At 46.3% G+C, this 21,493-nt stretch overlaps 1 protein-coding gene across 1 annotated transcript; it reads left to right on the top strand.

Moving 5' to 3' along the window:
* Nucleotides 1-16,379: 16,379 nt before the first annotated feature.
* Nucleotides 16,380-18,265, top strand: LOC135398792 (uncharacterized). Its single transcript, XM_064630254.1, has 3 exons — nucleotides 16,380-16,739; nucleotides 17,022-17,054; nucleotides 17,343-18,265. The coding sequence occupies exons 1-3, from the start codon at nucleotides 16,473-16,475 to the stop codon at nucleotides 17,424-17,426; spliced, it is 384 nt and encodes a 127-aa protein (XP_064486324.1). The 5' UTR covers nucleotides 16,380-16,472; the 3' UTR covers nucleotides 17,427-18,265.
* Nucleotides 18,266-21,493: the final 3,228 nt, after the last annotated feature.

Raw genomic sequence — 21,493 nt, 5'->3', positions numbered from 1 at the left:
TCCCAAGGCAATCTAACGTATTCTTTGCGGAAATGGGTTCCCCGTCGTCATTTTACTCAGTACAGCGCATAACCCCACTCGTAATGCAATGGCAATTGCCGAAATAAATTCGCCGAAAATCGTGGAAATGAGAGCCCTTGGCACCGCCTCTTTTTTGACGGCTCTTAGTTTGAGCGCAAAGTTGCGAAGAAAGGAGGTTACATTGACACGCCACACGAGGGGGAAAGGGTTACAAACCCAACCCACAGAAGAGTTCCGCTGCCAGGTATCAGCTTTGCCCACGTCAGTTTCAGGGTCGCGCTCTTTTTCCTTTATTCGTGTTTTGCTCAGTGTGTTTGTTTGCTTTGGGTGCGTACGCGGCTGTTTTCACTATGACCGCTGATAGCGGTCTCGTAGTTTTTCTGCACCACCTTATTGTCATGAACCTGTGTGTGTGTGAGAGAGAGTTGTATGCGCCGAACGCCTGTCAGCTCTCTTCTTTTTTCAATTCGTTTGTTTCAACCATGCTACGGATTTCTTCACATTCAACACACTTCCTGTGTACTTTGATTAGGTTATCATTAGCGTAAAAGCGTTCGAAGCGTTCGCCATCTGCTGCAATGCACAGGTGGGCTCTCCGAATTGTATCTTCCACGGCCCTTTTTATTTCGGATCTGGAAAGCGACGAGCAGAAAGCAGTGATTTTCCCCTGCTGGTCAGCCGGCGATCGTGGTTCGCTTTTGTATACTTCGTCTTTGATGCGACCCCAGAGGTAAAAGTCCATCGGCGTTAAGTCAGGAGGCCTGGCGGGCCATGACACTGGACCAAATCGGCCAGCCCACTTCTCCCGGAACATGTGACGGAGCAGCTGTGCTGCACGCCGCGCGCTGTGAGGTGGAGCCCCATCGTGCTGAAACCATACGCGGGTCTGTTCAGCAAGAGGCAGGTCATCAATAAAGCTGAACACGGCATCTAAAATTTCGCTACAGTAGCGGTTGGCATTTAGGGGTCCCGTGAAAAAGATTGGCCCAATAATGGCTCCGTTATAAATACCGGCCCATACATTCAATTGTCGATGTCGGACCCCTGGGTCCGACATCGCCTGGGTCCCATGGGTCCCATGGGTCCCATGGGTCCCATGCCTGGGTCCCAGGCACCCCTGGGTCCGACATCGGATCCAGTTACAGAAATCCAGCCGTTTCTGGGTGTCGCCCGGCTGGAAATGTTGATGAAGGCTCACGTGGTATGGGTGGAGTTTGTGCTTGTGTAGTATCCTCAGCACACTTGACTTTGATGTCTGTACTCACTTTGCCAGGGTGCGCAGACTTTACGTGGAGATCATCTCCTACTTCTTTCAGGGCCTGGTCTGTTTGTGTCGACTCACTGGCAAAGATTGGGTGTGACCGGCTCTGGGTACCGGAATGGAAACTTCCTGTTGTGGACAGTCTCGCAAATGCACAAGAGCTTATGGTACAAGAGCTCACCACCCTAGTTCCTGGAAGCATTTCACTGTATTTGAGGACTGCTCTGTCATAGTCCATACCTGCAGCCCCCAGAGCAATGATCATCCTTGTTTTTTCTTGGTTGGAATACACGGTACTTGCCATCGCTGCCGTTTACTTGTTCACTGCATTCACTGAGACCGGAGTGCAAAACGGTCCAAAAATGTATTTCCTTCCCTACCTGTCAACACGTCGGGTGACCTCATTTTTTATAAGATAGCTCTGATTCCCGCACTCACCGCGGGTGTTTGTTCCGTGGGTAAGGCTTGTAACCCTTTCCCCCCTCGTGTGGCGTGTCAATGTAACCTCCTTTCTTCGCAGCTTTGCGCTCAAACTTAGAGCCGTCAAAAAAGAGGCGGAGCCAAGGACTCATCTCCACGAATTTTCGACGAATTTATTTCGGCAATTGCCATTGCATTACGAGTGGGATTATGTGCTATACTGAGAAAAATGACCACGGGGAACCATTTCCGCAAAGAAAACGTCAGATTGCCTTGGAAAATTTCGGAATTCAATTCAAGACATTAACTTTCCGTCAAATAAAATGAAATAAAAATGTTACCAATATGTGGCAAAAGTTATTGGCAGAAAAAAAATCCCTTGACCGCATGTCCCTCCGGGGCCAACGTCTTTTACTATGAATTTCTATCATGGTTGGTGGACCACCCTGTATACGGAGGAATGAAACCTAAGAACGATCCTCGAAGATCTTCGAATTTCCATTGGCCCTTCGCGCAGAGTGATGTCATCTTACGCACACCTTCTCCAAGCGAGGGGATACAGTGGCTTCCCTCCATCCGTGAGGCTCTTCAAGAATGGACCCATGACCTCATCCGTGAGGTTCCTCACGAAAGGCCTCACGGCCTGATCCGTGAGGTTCCTCACAAAGGGCCTCACGGCCTCAACCGTGAGGTTCCTCACAAAGGGCCTCACGGCCTCATCGGTGAGGTTCCTCACAAAAGGCCTCACGGCCTCATCGGTGAGGCTCCTCACAAAGGGCCTCACGGCCTCATCTGTGAGGCTCCTCACGGAATACGTTGTACCCTCACGTATTGATGGCCTCACGACGACTGGCCTCATGAGGGCCCTCACGGTGGGCCTCATGAGGGACAATGCCTCACGACTGTCCTCATGAGGAACTTTCAGCGTGGTCTGGCCTCACTCACCCTCACCTCATCGTCGTGAGGTGAGGGTGAGGCGTCCTCATGACGGTCCTCATGAGTGAGGCCGCCCAGCTATGGTCACTGACCAGCGCTCCCTACTAGCAGTTCACACAGCTTTGGTGAGAGAGACTGTGCTTTACAGCCTTCCTATCCCGCACAGGATTTCAACAACATCACTGAATGCCCTTCGGATCAACCCTGTTTGCTCGAAGCCTTCGCCGCTGCCTTGCAGTTCCAAAATGGCTGAAACACGGCAAATAGCGCACAGGACACGCAGAGTCTCACATGCTTCGTAGCTAATAACGTAACACCGCCGGAAGCCCCCTGGTCTCTGCCGGTACCACCGACCTTGGTAAGCCTTCTGAACCTTCTGCAAAGAAGAGATCAGGTTCCCCCTCAAGTCCTTCAAGCCCATTTTTATGCTCTGGTAGACGAGAAGTTACCTACAGCAGCATATATACACAAATGGCGCATCTAGAAACGGCAACGCCTGGGCAAGAACACAGGCACCTTATCTGGGCTTTGCCGCGGCCATTATCAACACGAACGCTGTCAACCCGATGCTGCCACACAAACTTTCCTTGACTGAAACACGCATGACCTGCAACACTCACGATAAGCTTACTGAGCGATTGATCAAGCAATGTGAAAGTAAACTTTCAGGCTTACCTGGCGTTAACGTGAACAGTGAAGATTCAACGCTGGACAATCTGAAGCTGTTAGCCATCCGCACTCAAATGGCACGCGCGTACTGGATGATTGCCTTTTGCGCATGCCGACATATTCCGCATGTTCTGCGCATGACCACGCACTGCGCTCGCGGGTGTAGTTGGCAGGATATGCATGTACACCCCAAATCCATCGAAAAAAAAAAAAAAAAGATGTTCTACAGAGGTGTTCTGTGACGCGGGGTGTAAGTGGTGCCCTTTACACACAGAAAACATTTTTTTTTCTCTTAGAGTGCTTGATGAACAGTACACTTAGGGTTTTAGCCTTGGGATCTACGGACAGCGACAGTTCGGTCCGTAAGGAAATCTTGGAGCCAGATGAAGAGTCCACCGAATACCCCCCCCCCCCAAAAAAAAAAAGGCGCGCAGCACACAAATGTGCCAGACGGTATCATACGACGATCCGCCGATGAGCACGTGCATGTTGGACTAGAGACGAGGAGAAACAAAGCACTTCTTTCCTACCGTAAAAATGGCGCTGTATGTTATTTTGCCACAGCCACTCGAGCAAGGGTTTTGCCGATTGTTATACCATACCGTGTCATTTCGGCACGTCTATAGTGGCACTGGGTAATGTCAATACATGTTATTTCCAGCTCGAGTACTGTAAACGTATTTTTATTCGCGATGTATTAATTTTCGCCAATTTCGCATTCAGTCATTTGCCAAGTTATTCGCGATTCCAGGGCTGTTTCTTTCGCGGGAAAAACGTCAAGCCGTGTTCACGAATACAATTTTTCGCGATTTTTTAGCGGTCGCGAAATTCACAAAAATTAATACATCACAAAAAGGAAACAAAAAACTTTTACAGTGTATCGCATCTGGGATTTTATTCCGGGAATGTGTTATTTCTGTCCACTTTGTTTGACTTGGCATTGGTCGTGATTTGTGCATGTGCTGAAGAGAGAGAAAAAAAAATCGTCTCTTCATACCCGGGAGGTGAAGACACATCTGAAAGGCGCGAATTCATGTAGTTCTTTTTCTTTTTATGAGTGCAGCGTCGGTTTACTAGACTACCGTGTCAAAGTAAGTTTACATTCTATTTGTTAATTTACCTAGCGAGAATTGTAGAAAATATAGGCTCTCTGGGTTTGCTGGTTTTGCGGAGAAATATTTGATTGGGTGAGGACATGCACGGGGCATACGACAGTGTTTCTTTCAGAAAGGCACAAGCCAACCGTTAGTAGCTTTATTGTTTGCTCCTGAGGTATTTCTTTTTCATTCATTTTCTGGGACGTTTCGAACATACCACGAACAAACAGATTTTAAAGGAGTAATGAGGTGATATTTAACGTGTCTCGAAACCCTGTCTCATCTGTCAAGCTGTACACCAAGAGCGACCATGTAAAATATTCCCGCTCTGCGGTGTATTTTAGCTGCGCAATCGAATTTACAAAAACAGTCGGAGGAAGTAGCCGCGGACGGCCGACACGATCCTCGAGTGGCGGGGAGAAAGTCCCGAGCCTTTTTTTTTTTGCTTTTTTTCTTCTCAACTCACGCGCCGCTATACATGTTTGAGCTGTGGCGCTGTACGTCACGGGTGATGTGCGGGGAGGGGGGGGGGTCACATTACGTCAGTCGTCCTCTCGGTCTGCGATGCGCACTTTTCAGAAGGAGAGGATTTTTGAAAGCTACGCGGAGCAGAGACCTCGCGCTCGCTCTGTCGGTCACCTGCGCTCATTGTTCTTCCGAAGGAGCTCATTTTATCCGTTGCAGAATGCTCCGCAGAGAAAAACGAAAAAAAAAAAAAAAGAGGGGGGGTCACCTCAGTGCTCCTTTAAAGGCAGACTTCGCAACAATCGAAACAAAATAATGCTATACATCGTATTTGGTGCATAATAGCCCCCGAATACTTCCCTAAACTTTGTTTTCTCCTTATGTGATGAATTGTGCCTGAAATGCGAAATATGGAATCTGAAACTGGAACGTGGAGAGGAAGGCGCAAAAATTTCCCCCTCTCAAGGCAACTGCGCCGGGCCGCCGGCGCGACGTCACTCTGCATGCAACGCGCATGCAGGATACCATGGCTACGCTGTGTTTTTTCATTCATTTATTCAAAGGATTCATTTTACAGGACGTCCGTAACACGCGTATGAAGCTTTTTACATCTATGCCAGCTTCCCTCACAGCTCTACGATCTATATATTTTTGCATTTATCGGACATGTGTCCATTAAAGGTACTGTAAAGCAGCACCGATCAAATGTCATTTAGTGTGGCTATTCGATAGTCCAAGCCACCAGGATAAAAACTGTGCAAGTTTCATTCCAATCGACGGTGCAGTTAATTAGAAAATTACAATTAAAAATTACGGGCAACACTGTACAAGGTATTCGAGATGAATCCGTACTTCTGACACATACGGCGACAACCACATTGCATGCGTATAACACTGGGTCCGACATAACAATCCACCACAATCCACCATAAAATCCGCCCCTGCAATCCACACAACGATCCACATCTGAGGATAAACGAATAAGCGAACTGAAATGAAATGCTGAGCCGTTGAAAAAAATGTGTCAGACGTTCAAGAAGCCAGACAGCGTCGGGACCTGTTTGTTCACAGAGGTTCACAGAGAGAGAGAACAAGAGAGAGTTCGTTCGTTCGAAAGAGGCCGCGAACAAAAGGAGCGCGCAGGCGCAGCAGAGAAGTAGGGAAGCCCCCATCGAACAGCGGCCAGCACTGGGTTACTTCGCAAAAACAGAGGTTAACAGGTTAAACTGTAAACGGGGGGTTTCAGAATGCATAGGTAAACAGGAAAACTAATAATATGGTTACTAAAATAATGAAGTTCCGATGTCATAGTGTGTAATACCAATTTTCAGTGTTGCCCGCTGTATAGGGGGTTGTTTGATACCAGGCGTCGCACCGCTCCACTACGCCGCATTTTTCATGGCAAATTAAAAATATTTATAGCGCGTTGTCGGTCGTATGGTTCCGCATATGGTATTTAGAAGCAACAAAGTCTCTAGTCACATCACCGGCATATCATGCTTGTCTACTGCTTTACAGTACCTTTAACATGCTAGGAAATATCACGACTGATAATGCATACCTCTTTGCATTGTTGTTTGATGTACGCGCCACGTTGAGTCGGCTTGGAGAGTCAGGAAACACACGATTCTAGTGTGGATGACACGTGGGCCGATGTTCGAAGTTGATGGTTCTTTTCCGTAATTCTAGTGTGTATTCGCCGGAAGATCACTTGTGCCGCGATGGTACGATATTGTTCGGTCCCCCAATGCTCCATCTACTGCACTGAACGCGGAATAAACGTGTAAAAGCAGACGACGCGTCCACACTGTGGTAGTTCTCTGTTCTTCGCAGCGCGCCGACACCGTTCGATCTCGGAGCGAATAGGAATTGCATAATTCGCTAGGACTTTGGGTTCTTTAGATACTCCGAGCTCATGCATAAAACGAGCCCCGATGTCGAAAATCTCGGGTGTGAAATGGTCCGAACAAATTCAACTGTATTCTGTCTTTTTTTTTTTTTTCTCGTCTTTCGCAGTGCTGCCTCCCACAGACGACGACGCTGTTCATCTCTCGGAAAGGAGAAATAGGGAACACTCAACGTCGATATTGACTTTTTGCCACATGCTTTGGTGTAACATCTCAACCCAGCTCTCTCTTCGCTCATTGGGGAACAATTAACGCAAAAACTATGAGAGTAGAACGAACACATGGCACGTATAGAGAATAGAACGGTGAGAAGAAGAGGATAACACGGTGACGTCACCCGACCAGTGTTTCCCACAAAAGACTGCCATCGACGTAGGCCGGTCAGAGCCAGCCTCTCGCAAACTTCAAAAATCGTTTTTATAATTCCTGCTTCGTTTTCAACAGAACTATTTCATAACACTGTTCGGATCATGCAAATGATTGTAGAAATAACACAAGCTTGAAATCCATTTCGTTGCGAAGTCGCCCTTTATAGCAAAATATGACAACGAAGCAAAATAAAAGTGCGCAGAATAGCGAGCCACGTGTGTCGCAATAAACTGGCAATGTCTTATTTGCAAAGGATCAGTGCTCCGCATGCGGAGAATGAGCTCATCAAGATTGCATTGGCGATCATGAAGTTCACCTTGCTCGCTTCCATTGCCCCGAGGCCGAGGGCCGAGGCGAATTGAGACGACTGTAACTTTTAAATTTCACGGTATATTTTTATACTAGACTTAGTCTACTGCTGAGTCAATGGATGTACATCGATCACTAGATAACCGAATGCTTTCTCCGCCTCTTGCTCGAATGCACTCGGAAAGTAGGGTAATTCTGATTTACCATAGATTTGACGTCCCAGATGCTCCAGTTGCGCGCGAGACCTCAGATTGACCTCGAGAATTTTCGTCATCACAAGGACACGGATGGGGTACTACGACCGGAAGGGTGTCTCCAGTTCTCTCGTCAGTCATTGGGTGTCCTGTCAAACATTCCATATTGTTACCACCAGCGTCAGAAGCTTAGCTGACACAAAACTATACTGAGCGAGCCCATGAAACTGTCCCGTTGGAGTACATGTGAGAGGACTTCTGGATAATCAAAGGTCGCCAGTCGGTAAAACATGCCATTCACCATTGTCTTTCTGTACACGGCTGAAGATGCGTCCGTACACAGAGCATCTATAGGAAGCGCCTTTACCTGAAGAGAGAGTTACGCAACCACTTCTATTGGAAGTCGTGGATGTAGATGTTTTGTAGATGTTATTTTGTAGATGTTATGTAGATTGTAGTCGTGGATGTAGATTTAGGTTAGATGGAGGTCCACTTGATTACAAAGAACCAGAAAGACAACGAAAGGCTTACGTTACTAAGGCTCTGTTTACTTGCACAGTAACCAGAGCCATTCATCCTAGAGTTGATCACCGATCAAATCCTTTGGAACTTTTCTCATGGCAGTCAAGCAACTTACGGCACGCAAGGTTGTACCGATATGAAGTTTTATTCGGACAATAGCCTAACCTTCAAGAAGGCTGCCCGAGAAGTCCCTGCCTTGTTGTCCAGGCAACAGTGGCGTCACTAGGGGGGTGCGACCCACACCGGGTGACACGGCGGAAGGGGGTGACGCACAGCGTCTGTACCTCTCCCTCTCTGCGGCGACAGCTGCGAGCGCGTGATTTTGGGCCCCTAGTGACACGCCACTGCCAGGCAGTTTCATTCAGTATAAGAGCATGCGACGCGAACTCACATCACGTAGGAAATTATTGCTGTCTGGTGGGGGTATTCTGGGAACGAATGGTGCGCCGAGAAAAACACTGCGTCGAAGTCAGCTGGACGACTTTCAGCAGTTACAAGCCGTCGACAGAGGTCGAAACCGTTGTCAATTCAAGGCCCTTGATACCACTGTCAGGAGATCTCAAGTTTCATATCCATCACACCTGCTACCGGGAAGGAAACGTTCAGCATGCCACCGATGGCATGCGTTCTCCGCTGGAACCCTCATCAGAAGACCTATTCAGTTACTTCATCGCCTCGAAGTATTGATACGCCAAGTTACGGGCGGGGGAGTGAAGCGGACCTGGGGATCGGCACGCGCTTAGAGTTTCAGAGCACGAGTCGTGCTTATTGTATTGATTCTGATTCCTTTTGCGTTCTTCGTTGACTAAACCTGTTAAGGCCTCTACCGAAGAAATGTCACCGTGACGTATTCATGACGTTTGTAGACAAAGCGAACCGAAACAGCGCAGACGGAGAACACCGCCATTTCACAAAGCCGTATTCATCCTCCACTATAGCTGGGTGGCCTCACTCATGAGGACCCTCATGAGGACGCCTCACCCTCACCTCACGACGATGAGGTGAGGGTGAGTGAGGCCAGCCCACGCTGAAAGTTCCTCATGAGGACAGTCGTGAGGCATTGTCCCTCATGAGGCCCACCGTGAGGGCCCTCATGAGGCCACCAATACGTGAGGGTACAACGTATTCCGTGAGGAGCCTCACAGATGAGGCCGTGAGGCCCTTTGTGAGGAGCCTCACCGATGAGGCCGTGAGGCCCTTTGTGAGGAACCTCACGGTTGAGGCCGTGAGGCCCTTTGTGAGGAACCTCACGGATGAGGTCATGGGCCTTTACACATTCAAAAGGTGCACCGTCAATGTGAATTTCCATGCGACTTTAATGGGAAAATCTGGGCTACAGCACATTGGCCAATGGTAAACTAGACTGGCCTCCAATGGGTGTGATTAAGCGTGGTTCCACTTCATCCCCGTTGACATTTACAGTGATTTCTCTTTGAAACCCACTAAATTCCAGTAGTTTTCAATATGGTATTTGTCCAAAATTGTCGATTCGGAATGGGAAATTTTGGCTCCTTTCAATGAGAATTGTTAATGTGATATCCACTTAAACAGAATGAGATTTCTGGGCTATTTTGAATTGGACTATTTCCAGCAGGGGGGGTCGCATCAAAGACGAAGTATACAAAAGCGAACCACGATCGCCGGCTGACCAGCAGGGGAAAATCACTGCCTTCTGCTCGTCGCTTTCCAGATCCGAAATAAAAAGGGCCGTGGAAGATACAATTCGTAGAGCCCACCTGTGCATTGCAGCAGATGGCGAACGCTTCGAACGCTTTTACGCTAATGATAACCTAATCAAAGTACACAGGAAGTGTGTTAATGTGAAGAAATCCGTAGCATGTTGAAACAAACGAATTGAACAAAGAAGAGAGCTGACAGGCGTTCGCGCATACAACTCTCTCTCTCTCTCTCTCATATACACAGGCTCATGGCAATAAGGTGGTGCAGAAAAACTAGGAGACCGCTATCAGCGGTCATAGTGAAAACAGCCGCGTACGCACCCGAAAGCAAACAAACACACTGAGCAAAACACGAATAAAGGAAAAAGAGCGCGACCCTGCAACTGATCGTGTACCGATCGGGTACCGCCTCTCTCACCTGAAACTGACGTGGGCAAAGCTGATACCTGGCAGCGGAACTCTTCTGTGGGTTGGGTTCGTAACCCTTTCCCCCTCGTGTGGCGTGTCAATGTAACCTCCTTTCTTCGCAGCTTTGCGCTCAAACTTAGAGCCGTCAAAAAAGAGGCGGTGCCAAGGTCTCTCATTGCCACGATTTTCGGCGAATTTATTTCGGCAATTGCTATTGCATTACGAGTGGGGTTATGCGCTATACTGAGTAAAATGACGACGGGGAACCCATTTCCGCAAAGAATACGTTAGATTGACTTGGGAAATTTCGGAGTTCAATTCAAGAAATAACTTTCCGTCAATTGAAATGAAATAAAAATATTACAAATATGTCACAAAAGTTACTGGTAGAAAAAAATCCCTTCACCGCATGTCTCTCCAGGGCCTACGTTTTTTTACTATGAATTTCTATTTTTTTTGGTGGACCGCCCTGTATGAAGGCTACCATGAAGAATCTCACTTCAAAGGGGCATGCGACTTTTTCATTAGTGACCTTACAGATAAGTCATGACTCTCTTAGGCGGTCACGTTATGTTGTTGCATAAGATAAAACCCCGAGAATAGGGAACACGATTTCGAAGTCGTGTTTTGAGCGCCACACTACCTCTTGTGGATTCGTTTTTCTGCCTGTTTACTGGAATAGCAGCCTCGTTTGGAGAGGCCCTGTACCGCGTTTTCGAAAGCGCGTGCAGCTGCTTTCCTCCGCTAATTTCGAATGATTGAAACTGGACACACGCGTGCTGTGTCGTGCCAAAGGTGCCACGTGCGGTGTTTTTGTATTTTCTTTTTAAACAAATGTTACCGCTGCTGGGAATGTAACGAGGCTTTCTTTTTATTTTGACATAAAGATCAATACAAAGCAGCCTTTACCGGGCTCCCCAAAGTCTGTGCGACAGCAATAATGCAGGAAGTACTAAGGAAGGAACTAACAAAGCAGAACAAACAAATAACAGTCAAAAAGATCTATGATGAAAAACCCGAGACTGGGGAAGAGACGAAAAACAGAGTTTAAATTGAGAGTTTGTGTGCGTCGTCTGTTTTTCGTCTTTTCCCCAGTCTCGGGTTTTTCGTCATGGTGTTGTAAGAATTTTCAAAATCTTTCTTTGTCTCCTCAGAACGAAGCCAGGAAAACTAGAATCCCCGTGACTGTAGCGCGCCTTTGAAATGTAAAAGAAGGAGAAGAAAAAACAACAACAAAAAGGCACGACCTGATTGCAGGTGCGATTAAGTAGCATCGTTGTGTCCAAACACTTCAGCTGTGAGCGTATTCTCCGATTCTGGCAGCAGCGTCATACGGTTCTGAGAATCGACTACAGGATCTCTTCAAGCACTATTCCCCGCCACCACCCCGATCATTTCCGTAACGGTACATCTGCACTGTAGTATTTCGGGCTCCACTTTACTGATGCCAAACACTAACGTTAAACCTCACTATGACAGTACCAACTGTCGGCACATTTATCCAAGCACAACACGAAACCCTGTAAACAGTTTAATGCCGCGCAGTATCATTAGTACCAACTACCGACACAGTAGATAAACGCCGACGTCTCATGTGAACATGACGGAAAGTTCTTTTGAGGCTCACGTACGTGTCTCCTAGTGACTTGAAGACACATGAGGCCATGTGGGTCCTCATGAGGTGAAGGGACGTGAGGCCATGAGGGCCCTCATGAGGTGAGGGCACGTGAGGATGAGGACACGTGAGGCCATGTGGGTCCTCATTAGGCGAAAGTACGTGAGGCGCCGTGAGGACATGAGGGCCCTCATGAGGTGAGGGCACGTGAGGATGAGGACCCTCATGAGGTGAAGATACGCGAGGCCATGAGGGTCGTGAATAGCCTCATGAGGTGAAGGCATGTGAGGATGAGGATGGTGAGGCCTTTCGGGATCCCGGTGCCCTGAAGTGAGGTTCGTGAGGGAAAAATTTGAAATGGAATGTGAGGGTGAGGGTGACTGAGGTTAAGTTACTGGTGAGGAAAATTTGGTGAGGGTGAGTGAGGATGATAAAGTCCGTGCTTCGTGAGGTGAGGATGAGTGAGGCCGCAGGAAAATGCCCACCTATGTCGATGGTCAAGGGTCACAAATGAGTCACGCTTTTAGTCGCTTTGGTGTCTCCATTCGTGTTCCCAGTCCACCGCGGAAAGAAAAGAAGGCTCCACCCAAGGGTTGGTGCATCGCCTCGAAAGTCAATGTCGTAGTCCTGTGCGCGGAATGCCGTTCAGGTTCCTGAAGATTGAAGCACCCGGTAGCTTTCAATGGGCTACCGGTAGAATGGAGCAGAACAAAGCCATACGACTAATAATATGTAAGTAACTGCATAAAAACCTTACAATATGAAAAGCTATGTGAAAGGCTACAGCTGCCCAGTGCTGGTGTGGCGACGTTTGGGACTTATAAACACATTTAAACGTGGCTTTCTTGTGACATTGATTAGTAGTAGTTCCAGTCTACCAAGTTGGCGGCGGTGTTATACCATCTGACGTCATTTGTTTGTAAACAGGGATACGTCCTATTCATTTACATTAGACAGCAGCAATTCTATATCCTTGCAGATGCTTTTTTGTGTTTACATATGTACCACGTTACGTCACAACGTTTCCTCACTCTCCGATACGCTCTTTTCACAAGTGCAGGATTTTTTAAAGAACAAACAATAGGTCACCTGCACTGCTCGTTCTTTTGCAGAAGCTAAGGACGTACTGTGGCTGTGACTTTACTGTGACAATCATGTGACATATATCACACGCGTCTGCCATTTTCTTTTCGTTTTCACTCCTCAACTATAGTTTGCTTTACATCACTGGATATTTATTTATAACTGGAGTAGCCGGCTCTCTTCGTGAGCGTCACATTCTCCATTTTATTTTTTCCCTACACCAAACCAAACCATACCAGGGTTTGCCTGATTCAACAGAAGTGTTTTTGGTGGAGTGCGGACAATTGCTCGCTGTTGAAGTGCTGAAGCCCAACAAGTTAATTTTCGGATGCGTACATTTATTGCAATATTTTTATTGCAATAAAATGCTTGAAATGATATACACGTATCATAACATTCATGAAATATAACAATTTTATTGTCAGTCTTGTTTTTTGCTGGCGTGTGCTGGCAAATCCAATCATTTTTTTACAGTCTTTATGACATACTTGTACCATTCACAGGAAGCTTCGTCCACCCATCTCACAGGTAATGACTTCAATGAACGATACCTAAATATCAGCTACTTTGTCCATTGATAGGTCTGGCAACACTTTCTTTTTTAGCAGTACTGAACCTAAAAGTTTTGTAGACCATCCATGGGGCAGTTACCCCAAAGATTTCAGAACTTAGTCACTCATTTTTCTTGTAATTACCGTAGATGTTACTGAGGGAGTCCTTCTGCAGGACACTGTGAACCGTGCAGTATACCTTTATATTATTTTTTTATGTTTTTGGACTGCACCCTATTTTATGGATCCCAGACTGCTGACATATATTCCAAGGAAGATCTCATGACTTGTATGCAATGCTCGAAAGCGAAATTTTCTTTTTCACATCCAAAGTTGGGAAGTAGCCTCAAAGCACATGTTTAATATGGCTATCCAATTTTAGATAATTTCTAATAATGACACCCAAGTATTTATAATAATCAACGTTCCTAGCTTACACCGTAGACTTCAGTCTATTTTCAAAATACCAGTATATTTTTTGTAGTCTGGCAATAGATCGTTTGATCAGAACTAATTATCCTCTACAATTCTAAGCACCACTGGGTTATATTGTCAAAAGTGCTCCTTGTTTTTTGTCGGGTCAGAAACCGATTTTACTGACGAGTAAAATAGACAGTCATATGGAAACAGTCACACAATAGTTACTCTATCGACTACCCTACACTAGATCGTATATAGCAATGGTCAGGAAGACCGTTATGACACTCCCCAAGCAACTCCCCTTGGTTGGTACATCATCGGCCACAAGCTTGTTTCTCGATATGGATCTGTAACCTGGCCGACGGCTTTCCAAACCTCGCTCTGCCTATCACTATGCAACACTGCGCCAATGTTGGATGGCCGAAAGAGTCGTCGGCCAACTGTCATCCAACCTTTTGCCAACCGTCGGCCACCGGCCATTGCTTGCTTGCCGCAACCAGGTGCCATATGTTCCAGGACCATTTTTTCCGAAGCGCGTGACACACAGTCTCCATAATTATTGTGAGACATACGTTTTCACAGGCTTTTCTTCTTTCTCTTTTTCACACACTTTTTGGAGTGGTACCTCTATAATGGTGAAATCTGTACTGACCTGGCTTTGCTTTTTGTGGAACAAAAGTAGGGAAATGTTATTGGATGACCCTTGCATGTCTCGAAAAGATGTCTTGCAAAATTTATAGTTCAAGTGGTATTTGATCCCCCTACCCCCTTAATGCGAGTTTGACTGTTGAAGTTCCGAAACCTTACTTTTGTAACTGTACAGAGGTGAGGGGGAATGTGGTAGCAGCAGAGCATACAGGGTGTCCGGTGAGAAAGTGTAATTGAATTTCTAGAAATAGGTTTTACTTAAGAAAATTATGAAACTACTTGGAATACACACACAGAGACTTTTGCTACGGGTTGAGGCAGTTTGCATTCGCGTCACGCATTAATTAAGCTAATTTTGCTAATTGAACTCTAAAATTAGCCAAGCAAAGGTAACGTTTTTCTTGACAAATTCGGGAGCCGATGACCATAGCACACTATTCCAATCGAAATCACAAGTTTTTTCTGAAGATTTCTAAAAAAAATTGACAGCCGCAAAACCGTCACTTGGCGAGGCGTGGTTGATCAAATTTGTGTTTGCGTAAGTGCTGGCTCTGCCTTTATCAAGACGAAGTGGAAACAGCCACACCCGATCGAGGGTATTACCGCGGTAACCGACGTTATCAGTGGCTGGGAATTGACGGCATGCACGTTGATAAAGGCGGGAGGTGTGATTATGTCCTTGCTCGCATAGGAGGGAGGGCATCTGGATGGAGTGAAAAGTTCCGCAAACACAAATTTCATCGACCACGCCTCGCCAAGTGACGGTTTTGCAGCTATCAATTTTTTTTAGAAATCTTCAGAAAAAACCTGTGATTTCGATTGGAATAGTGTGCTATGGCCATCGGCTTCCCAATTCGTGAAGAAAAACGTTACCTTTGCTTGGCTAATTTTAGAGTTCAATTAGCAAAATTAGCTTAATTAATGCATGACGCGAATGCAAACTGCCTCAACCTGTAGCAAAAGTCTCTGTGTGTGTATTCCAAGTAGTTTCATAATTTTCTTAAGTAAAACCTATTTCTAGAAATTCAATTAGACTTTCTCACCCGACACCCTGTATAGCTCATATGTCTTGCACACTAAATGTGAAAGGGGTTCTGGCACTTTGATGAATCTGCTGAACACCATCGAAAGTAACTGTGCTGGGGCTGAAACACACAACAGACAAACCCAACACAGCTGAACAACTGAACATGAACAACTGAAAAATGACAGTTGTCAAAATCTGGTTTGCTGCATCATGCACGACATCGGTGTATTGAGGAAAAAATAATTCATTTTTTTCGTATCGTAAATTGCGAGACCGAAACCCTTGAACAACTCTCTGCGTCATGCTCTAAATTCAGAGCAGCGAAAGGCCCCCTGCCATTCCCATTGCTTCTCGAAAGCTAGCACGTGACCTCGTCTGCCTCACTAACACTGTGCTTGCCATGATGTCAAAGCCGGATGAGTTTCGGTATTTGCGGTGCCGATTTTCTACGTGTCTACAGTCGTGTTCAACTTAAAGGGACTGTCGCATCCGGAACCGTGGTTACGAATCCAATACCAATGTGTTCGGTACACTACCACGAGCTTTTTGCCAAATTTTCTCCTTCCAAAACGGACCGGGTGATGAGGAATCGAATTTAAAAGATCCGGTTTCGTTTTGATCCTCGAAAGCGCCAGCGCCAACAACATCGCGTGACGCAAGGTCGAATCTGGCTAATCCGCTGTGAAGGACGCTGTCGTCTGCCGCCAAGTCTGGGGCTGCTTTGTTTTTTTCCGGCACGTCGCCCGTATTCACATGTGACACTTTCTAGTGGCTCGGATACTATCGCTACGCTTGCATCCTTCGCGTGGGATGTCGTTTGGAAACCGACGCAGCGTTCCCGACTCCAGGAAAACTTCCTTCGAAAACCTCGATGTTTGATTTCGCACGCCAAGGATACAGCTACAGCCAGACCCCAGACGAAGCGAAAGTTGGAAGCAGCTACATCACTAGCGGGTATCCAGATGAAGCAAGGAGTGTTCATGCTGTCCGTGTATGCTCCTCGCATTTCACCGATAATGTGTACCTGGATGAGAACATCATGGAAGTGCAACTTGGATTGACACAAAAAAGGAACGAATTGAAACTTGACGCCGTTCCGACAGTGTTCCACGAACAAAGCGAGCCAGCAACTTCGACAGTAAGTCACAATGTCTATGTAGTTTCCCAATCGGGTCTGTCACTCTTGCGCGTGAGTAACTTAGCAGCAAAAGACGAAATCGGTACAACGTAAGGTATCCCCTAACCTATCATTAATAACTAGATAAATAAAATACAATAAACAAGTTCAAGTGATGTCATTCATATGAACGTGATTGACTTTTCTCGTTGTCGGACGCGTTATCATGAAACTTTCACTGTTACTGAACCTGTGACTTTTGTGGAATGTGGTAGACATGATTGGTTTTCATGTGTGTTACAGCTGCAGGCAGTTCGACAGGGTCAAGCGCAAGTGGTACGTATATTACTTAAATACATATAATGTGTTTACAATTTTTGGACACAGAACAATTCGCAAACTATGAACCCCGATCACTAAAAGGAAGAACTGACGCTGTTTGTGTGCTGGTGTTAGAAACAGGCACTATACAAACAGTACCTCTGTCCGTAACATAAGCGCCATAACCCACTTCCCAGTTACCTTTTATCTCTCTGTTTGTGAACTGTTTGTGTGCTGTAGGGCGGCGGTTTTTGCTGTTGTCGTAGCCAACTTGAGGTGCACTTTTGACGTTCTGTGTTATAGAAGGACCAGGTGCTGCTGATCAAGTCCCATCCATCCATGAAACGGCATCAAACAATGTACGTGTGTGCACGGCAATTTTGCTGAGAGACCTGGTTTTTACACTAATGCCTTTACGACGCCTCTGACAAATTAGGATCTTCCAGAACAGTGCTTTCTTCATCCAAGTTCAAGAACTAAAGAGAATGACTTCATGGCTTCTACTGACATCTCACAGCTACATGCCAAGACAAAATAACTTGACAGCAGGAAATGAAAAGAAAAAAAAAGGTCCGTTTCAGGTCCACCCAAATCTTTGTGCAGAGGCTGACAACAACAACGCTATTGTGAGATGATGAATGATGCTGATGCAGCGTTGAGATTAAGCCCTTGTTTCCTTTTTTGCAATGCTATACATTACTGCTGGTTAAATGTAAAATGATGCACCTACCTCCAGACATTAAAGGGGCTACCAGAGATGTAGTGTCAATTCAACAGAAAACCTGCATGTTCTACGAGGCACTGTCACATAAGCATTGGCCAAATTTGCTGTCCTGTGAGCTTTGATAGGATATGCCGTAGATAGTAAGAGGCCTCTTACTGTAAAAGGGAGGTGCATTAATCGAGTAGTGGGGTCTGAGGCATGAGGGCCATTTCAGGATGTACTAACCCTTCTAAAATTTTACACTTGGTTATGCCCAGAGATCGATCCAGATCCCCCCCAACACCCCGAGTTTTTTTCCTGTGTACCACTGTTATAATGAAACCGTCCAATTTACTGTCCAATCGTCCCGTTTTCATTGCAATTGAAGTACTTACAAAACTGTTTATTTTATTTTTTATTTTTGTGAGTCCCCGCTTCAGATCCCAAGGGACATTGCCAGTGTGGTGCACGCTGATAACTGTCTGTGCATAGCAAATAATAAATATCTGTGCGTGAAGAGTTGGATGTGGACTTGTGCAATGGCTCTTGAATGGACAACACTCAGTCAACACAAAGATTTATTCACATTTGCGTAACTTATTGCCTGTCATTATAATAATTATTATAATACATAGACAAGAGGTAATGCTCTGCCAAGGATCTCTGAAGTTACAGTCTTGAAAGCTGTTTTCAAGACAGTGGTGCTAAAAAATTGGATCAATGGCAGGTATCAAAATTTGTTTTGCTGTATCAAGGCAGAACAATCTTCCGTGGGAATGACAAATTTTGGACATTCCCAGACAGATGTATCACTTACTATGATAATGAGGTGTAACTGTACCATTAGTGAGTTATGAAACGTTACCTGAAATTATTTGACGTGTTATATGTCCCTCACATGCTATAATACTGCCAACGATAAGAAGCATTACACTATCATTAAAAGTATAACTGTCACTTATGGCCAGGTAGTTTATTGCTCCTGCCTATTCCTTTGCACTTCTCGGGATTACTGTGGTAACACAGATTCTGTTTCACACTTCTCAATTGGAAACTATGCAAGTCTATTATGGTGTAGGTGTGAACAGGAAATGAGGCACACTAAAGATGATAGTCCTGATAGGACCAGGATGGAAAAACGTTGGCGAATCATGCGGACGACACACCCAGGTATCTGTCGTCTGTTTTTCGGTCCAAGGAATCTCCAAACTCAGCTTGTAAACACACAATAAGCAGTGAACTTGACGTAGCTGTAAAAAGAAAGGACACTTTCCTAAACACGTAGCATAGTAATTTCCTGACAATCATTCTAATTCTAACCCGGCCCTTGAGTTGCACAGTTAGTTAGAGCCTTCGTAACTTTCATGGGGCATTCGTCGTGTGTGCAAACAACGACGACAACTACGAAAATAAGGATTGCTCGACGTGCCTATCTATCGTGGGCACAGTCGGCGAAGACTGTGATCGTCGCTGCAATACTGCGGTAGATACACCACTAGAAGTTCTGGCCGATGACAGGGAGCTGGGAACAAAGTGTGATACGTGCGTGTGGTGCGTGCCGTCATTACACAACTCTACCACTTCACCAGCACTGCAGCATATAGGTACTCATCCAGTTCCTGATGAACACAGACGCCGCACAAACACTTGGATTGTTTCCTGCGTCGTAGTGTGAATGTCACGGGATTAAGTATTGAACACTCCGATCATGAACGTACCTAAATCAGTGGTCCTGAGGCTCGTTCTGTTGCGCTAACGCAGCTGCGGCACGTACATCACCAGCGACTTGCAGAATAAGCGGATCCGTCGAATATGGGCCGTCAGCAAACATGTATATTCGTCACGGGAGCTATCACTAAAGGCATTTGAACAGCACGATTCGCCACTTCCGCATTCCGAGTCCGCCATCTCCGTATGTGCCTTCGCCTTCGTCTCCCTGACCTTGCTCATGCCATGACCTACTACTATACTAGAGACCTGGACAGCCGCAATGCTCCCAGCACCGGGGTAGTAGTTCTGGCAATCGCCGCTTGGCTATGGGATTTGGCGCTAGCTCGCACTATTCGTTACCACGTGACTTGTCGAAACCGCGGCGATGTATGGTAGGCTGTGTTGACAACGACGAAGCAGTATAAGAGAGATAATAGCGCGTGCTTAGCAACAGCCTGTGTATCCCTGCGTAGCAGACTAAAGGCGGTGGCGAGGGTGATTCCTCTCCCCAATAGTGCTATGTGGCGCTTGCAGTGGTCACTAGCGTAACTAACCCGTGACCCGTCTCTCCCATAGGGGATCGCCAGCTGTCCAGGTCTCTAGTATAGTAGTAGGTCGTGGCTCATGCAAGCTGCAAGCCGCGGGGACTCCTCTGGCTCGCCGCGTTCTTATTGGTCAGATTCCATGTGACGTTGCTAAAGATTCTCAGCAGGGAGTTCCGCTTGACGCCCGCTTCCGTCGTCTGCTGTAGCGCCGCTTACACACGAATTATGCAAAAAGTATTCCGTCGATCGGAACGGGACTTTCGGAGTCATGGTCAGTGAAGGACGGGGAATCTCATTTCACTGTGGTTTCGGAATCGATCTGTGGTCGATGCGACTGTCCCTTTAAGATGGAAAAGAAATCTAGTCCGTCAGCTCTCAAAATATTACTGCGCTGTGGATAGAATGGTTGGGCACAGAGACGTCACTCTCCCTCCTCCGCCAGATGTAATCCATCACACTCACTCTGCTTCCGTATTGGCCGCATGACACTATGCGAGCCCTCCCCCATGGCTGTGCTGCAGTATCTCTCCTGTTGCGCTATTGTGTCTCCTTATCTCCAACGGCATATATGGCGGACTAGATTTCTTTTCCTTCTTAAGCTGAACACGAGTATAGGCACGGCAGTATACCAGCTAATTGACACATTGAAGTTCTGCTACAGTACTGAATGTGTGCGTGAGTTAGCTTGTATGGAGATCTCAAGACTTCCTGCAGTTGAAGCTGTATGGTGTACCTCCACTGATGCCCACATTGTAAAATACTTTCAACTGATTGCTGACAAGATTATGAATTATTCCACCAGAACTCAATGCTGCAGAAACTACCTATATTGCCTAGAAGTTCCCTCAACAGCTTTATTATAATGCACGAGTTGCATCAAGTATAAAGGGATATCTCTTCACTACATTTGTTTGGGCACCATTCATACCATGGCTGAAACTGGTTGAAACGGTGGAATTTGTTGAAGACAACGAAGACGACATGCAAACCGCACCTTCAAGGTCATCACTTGCATAATAAAATCACCAAAACAGTGCTAAAAACAATAAGTATGACACAGGACGGATGCACTGCATCGTCATTATTGCTTTTAGCGCCGTTTTAGCGATTTTATTATGTGTGACCAACAGGCCCAAATTGGTATTTTATATCAATTGTATTGCTGATAGCTCATTCCCCTGCACAACCACTAATTTTTTTTTTTATTGCGTGTTAGCGCCGCGAAGCGACTGTGGCTATGAGCGGTGTACAGACATGGACAGATGGAAAGAGGACAGCAGGAAGGAGTGGGGGATAGGGGGTTAGTATGCGTCCTGGGCCGACTTCAGGGGTAACTGTGCCAACATTCATCTGTAAAGTCTTCGGAAAACCCAGGGAAAACCTCAGACAGCACAGCCGGCGGTAGGATTCAAACCCACCACCTCCCAGTCTTCAGCACGACCTTGGCTACCACCAACGAGCGGACGCCTTAGCCCACTCGGCCATGCCGCTGACAA

Source organism: Ornithodoros turicata, chromosome 1 (genome assembly GCF_037126465.1).
Source record: "Ornithodoros turicata isolate Travis chromosome 1, ASM3712646v1, whole genome shotgun sequence".
Taxonomy (NCBI): domain Eukaryota; kingdom Metazoa; phylum Arthropoda; class Arachnida; order Ixodida; family Argasidae; genus Ornithodoros; species Ornithodoros turicata.
Note: the sequence above shows the minus strand (reverse complement) of the source record. Positions and strands in the feature narration are given on the sequence as shown.

What these genes read in the sequence shown, in the direction of transcription:
- LOC135398792 (XM_064630254.1), top strand. Translation starts at nt 16,473, where the DNA reads ATGTTTGATTTCGCACGCCAAGGATACAGCTACAGCCAGACCCCAGAC. An exon ending in GCGAGCCAGCAACTTCGACA is followed by an intron (nt 16,740 to 17,021) that starts GTAAGTCACAAT and finishes TGTGTGTTACAG; the next exon opens with CTGCAGGCAGTTCGACAGGG. An exon ending in GACAGGGTCAAGCGCAAGTG is followed by an intron (nt 17,055 to 17,342) that starts GTACGTATATTA and finishes TCTGTGTTATAG; the next exon opens with AAGGACCAGGTGCTGCTGAT.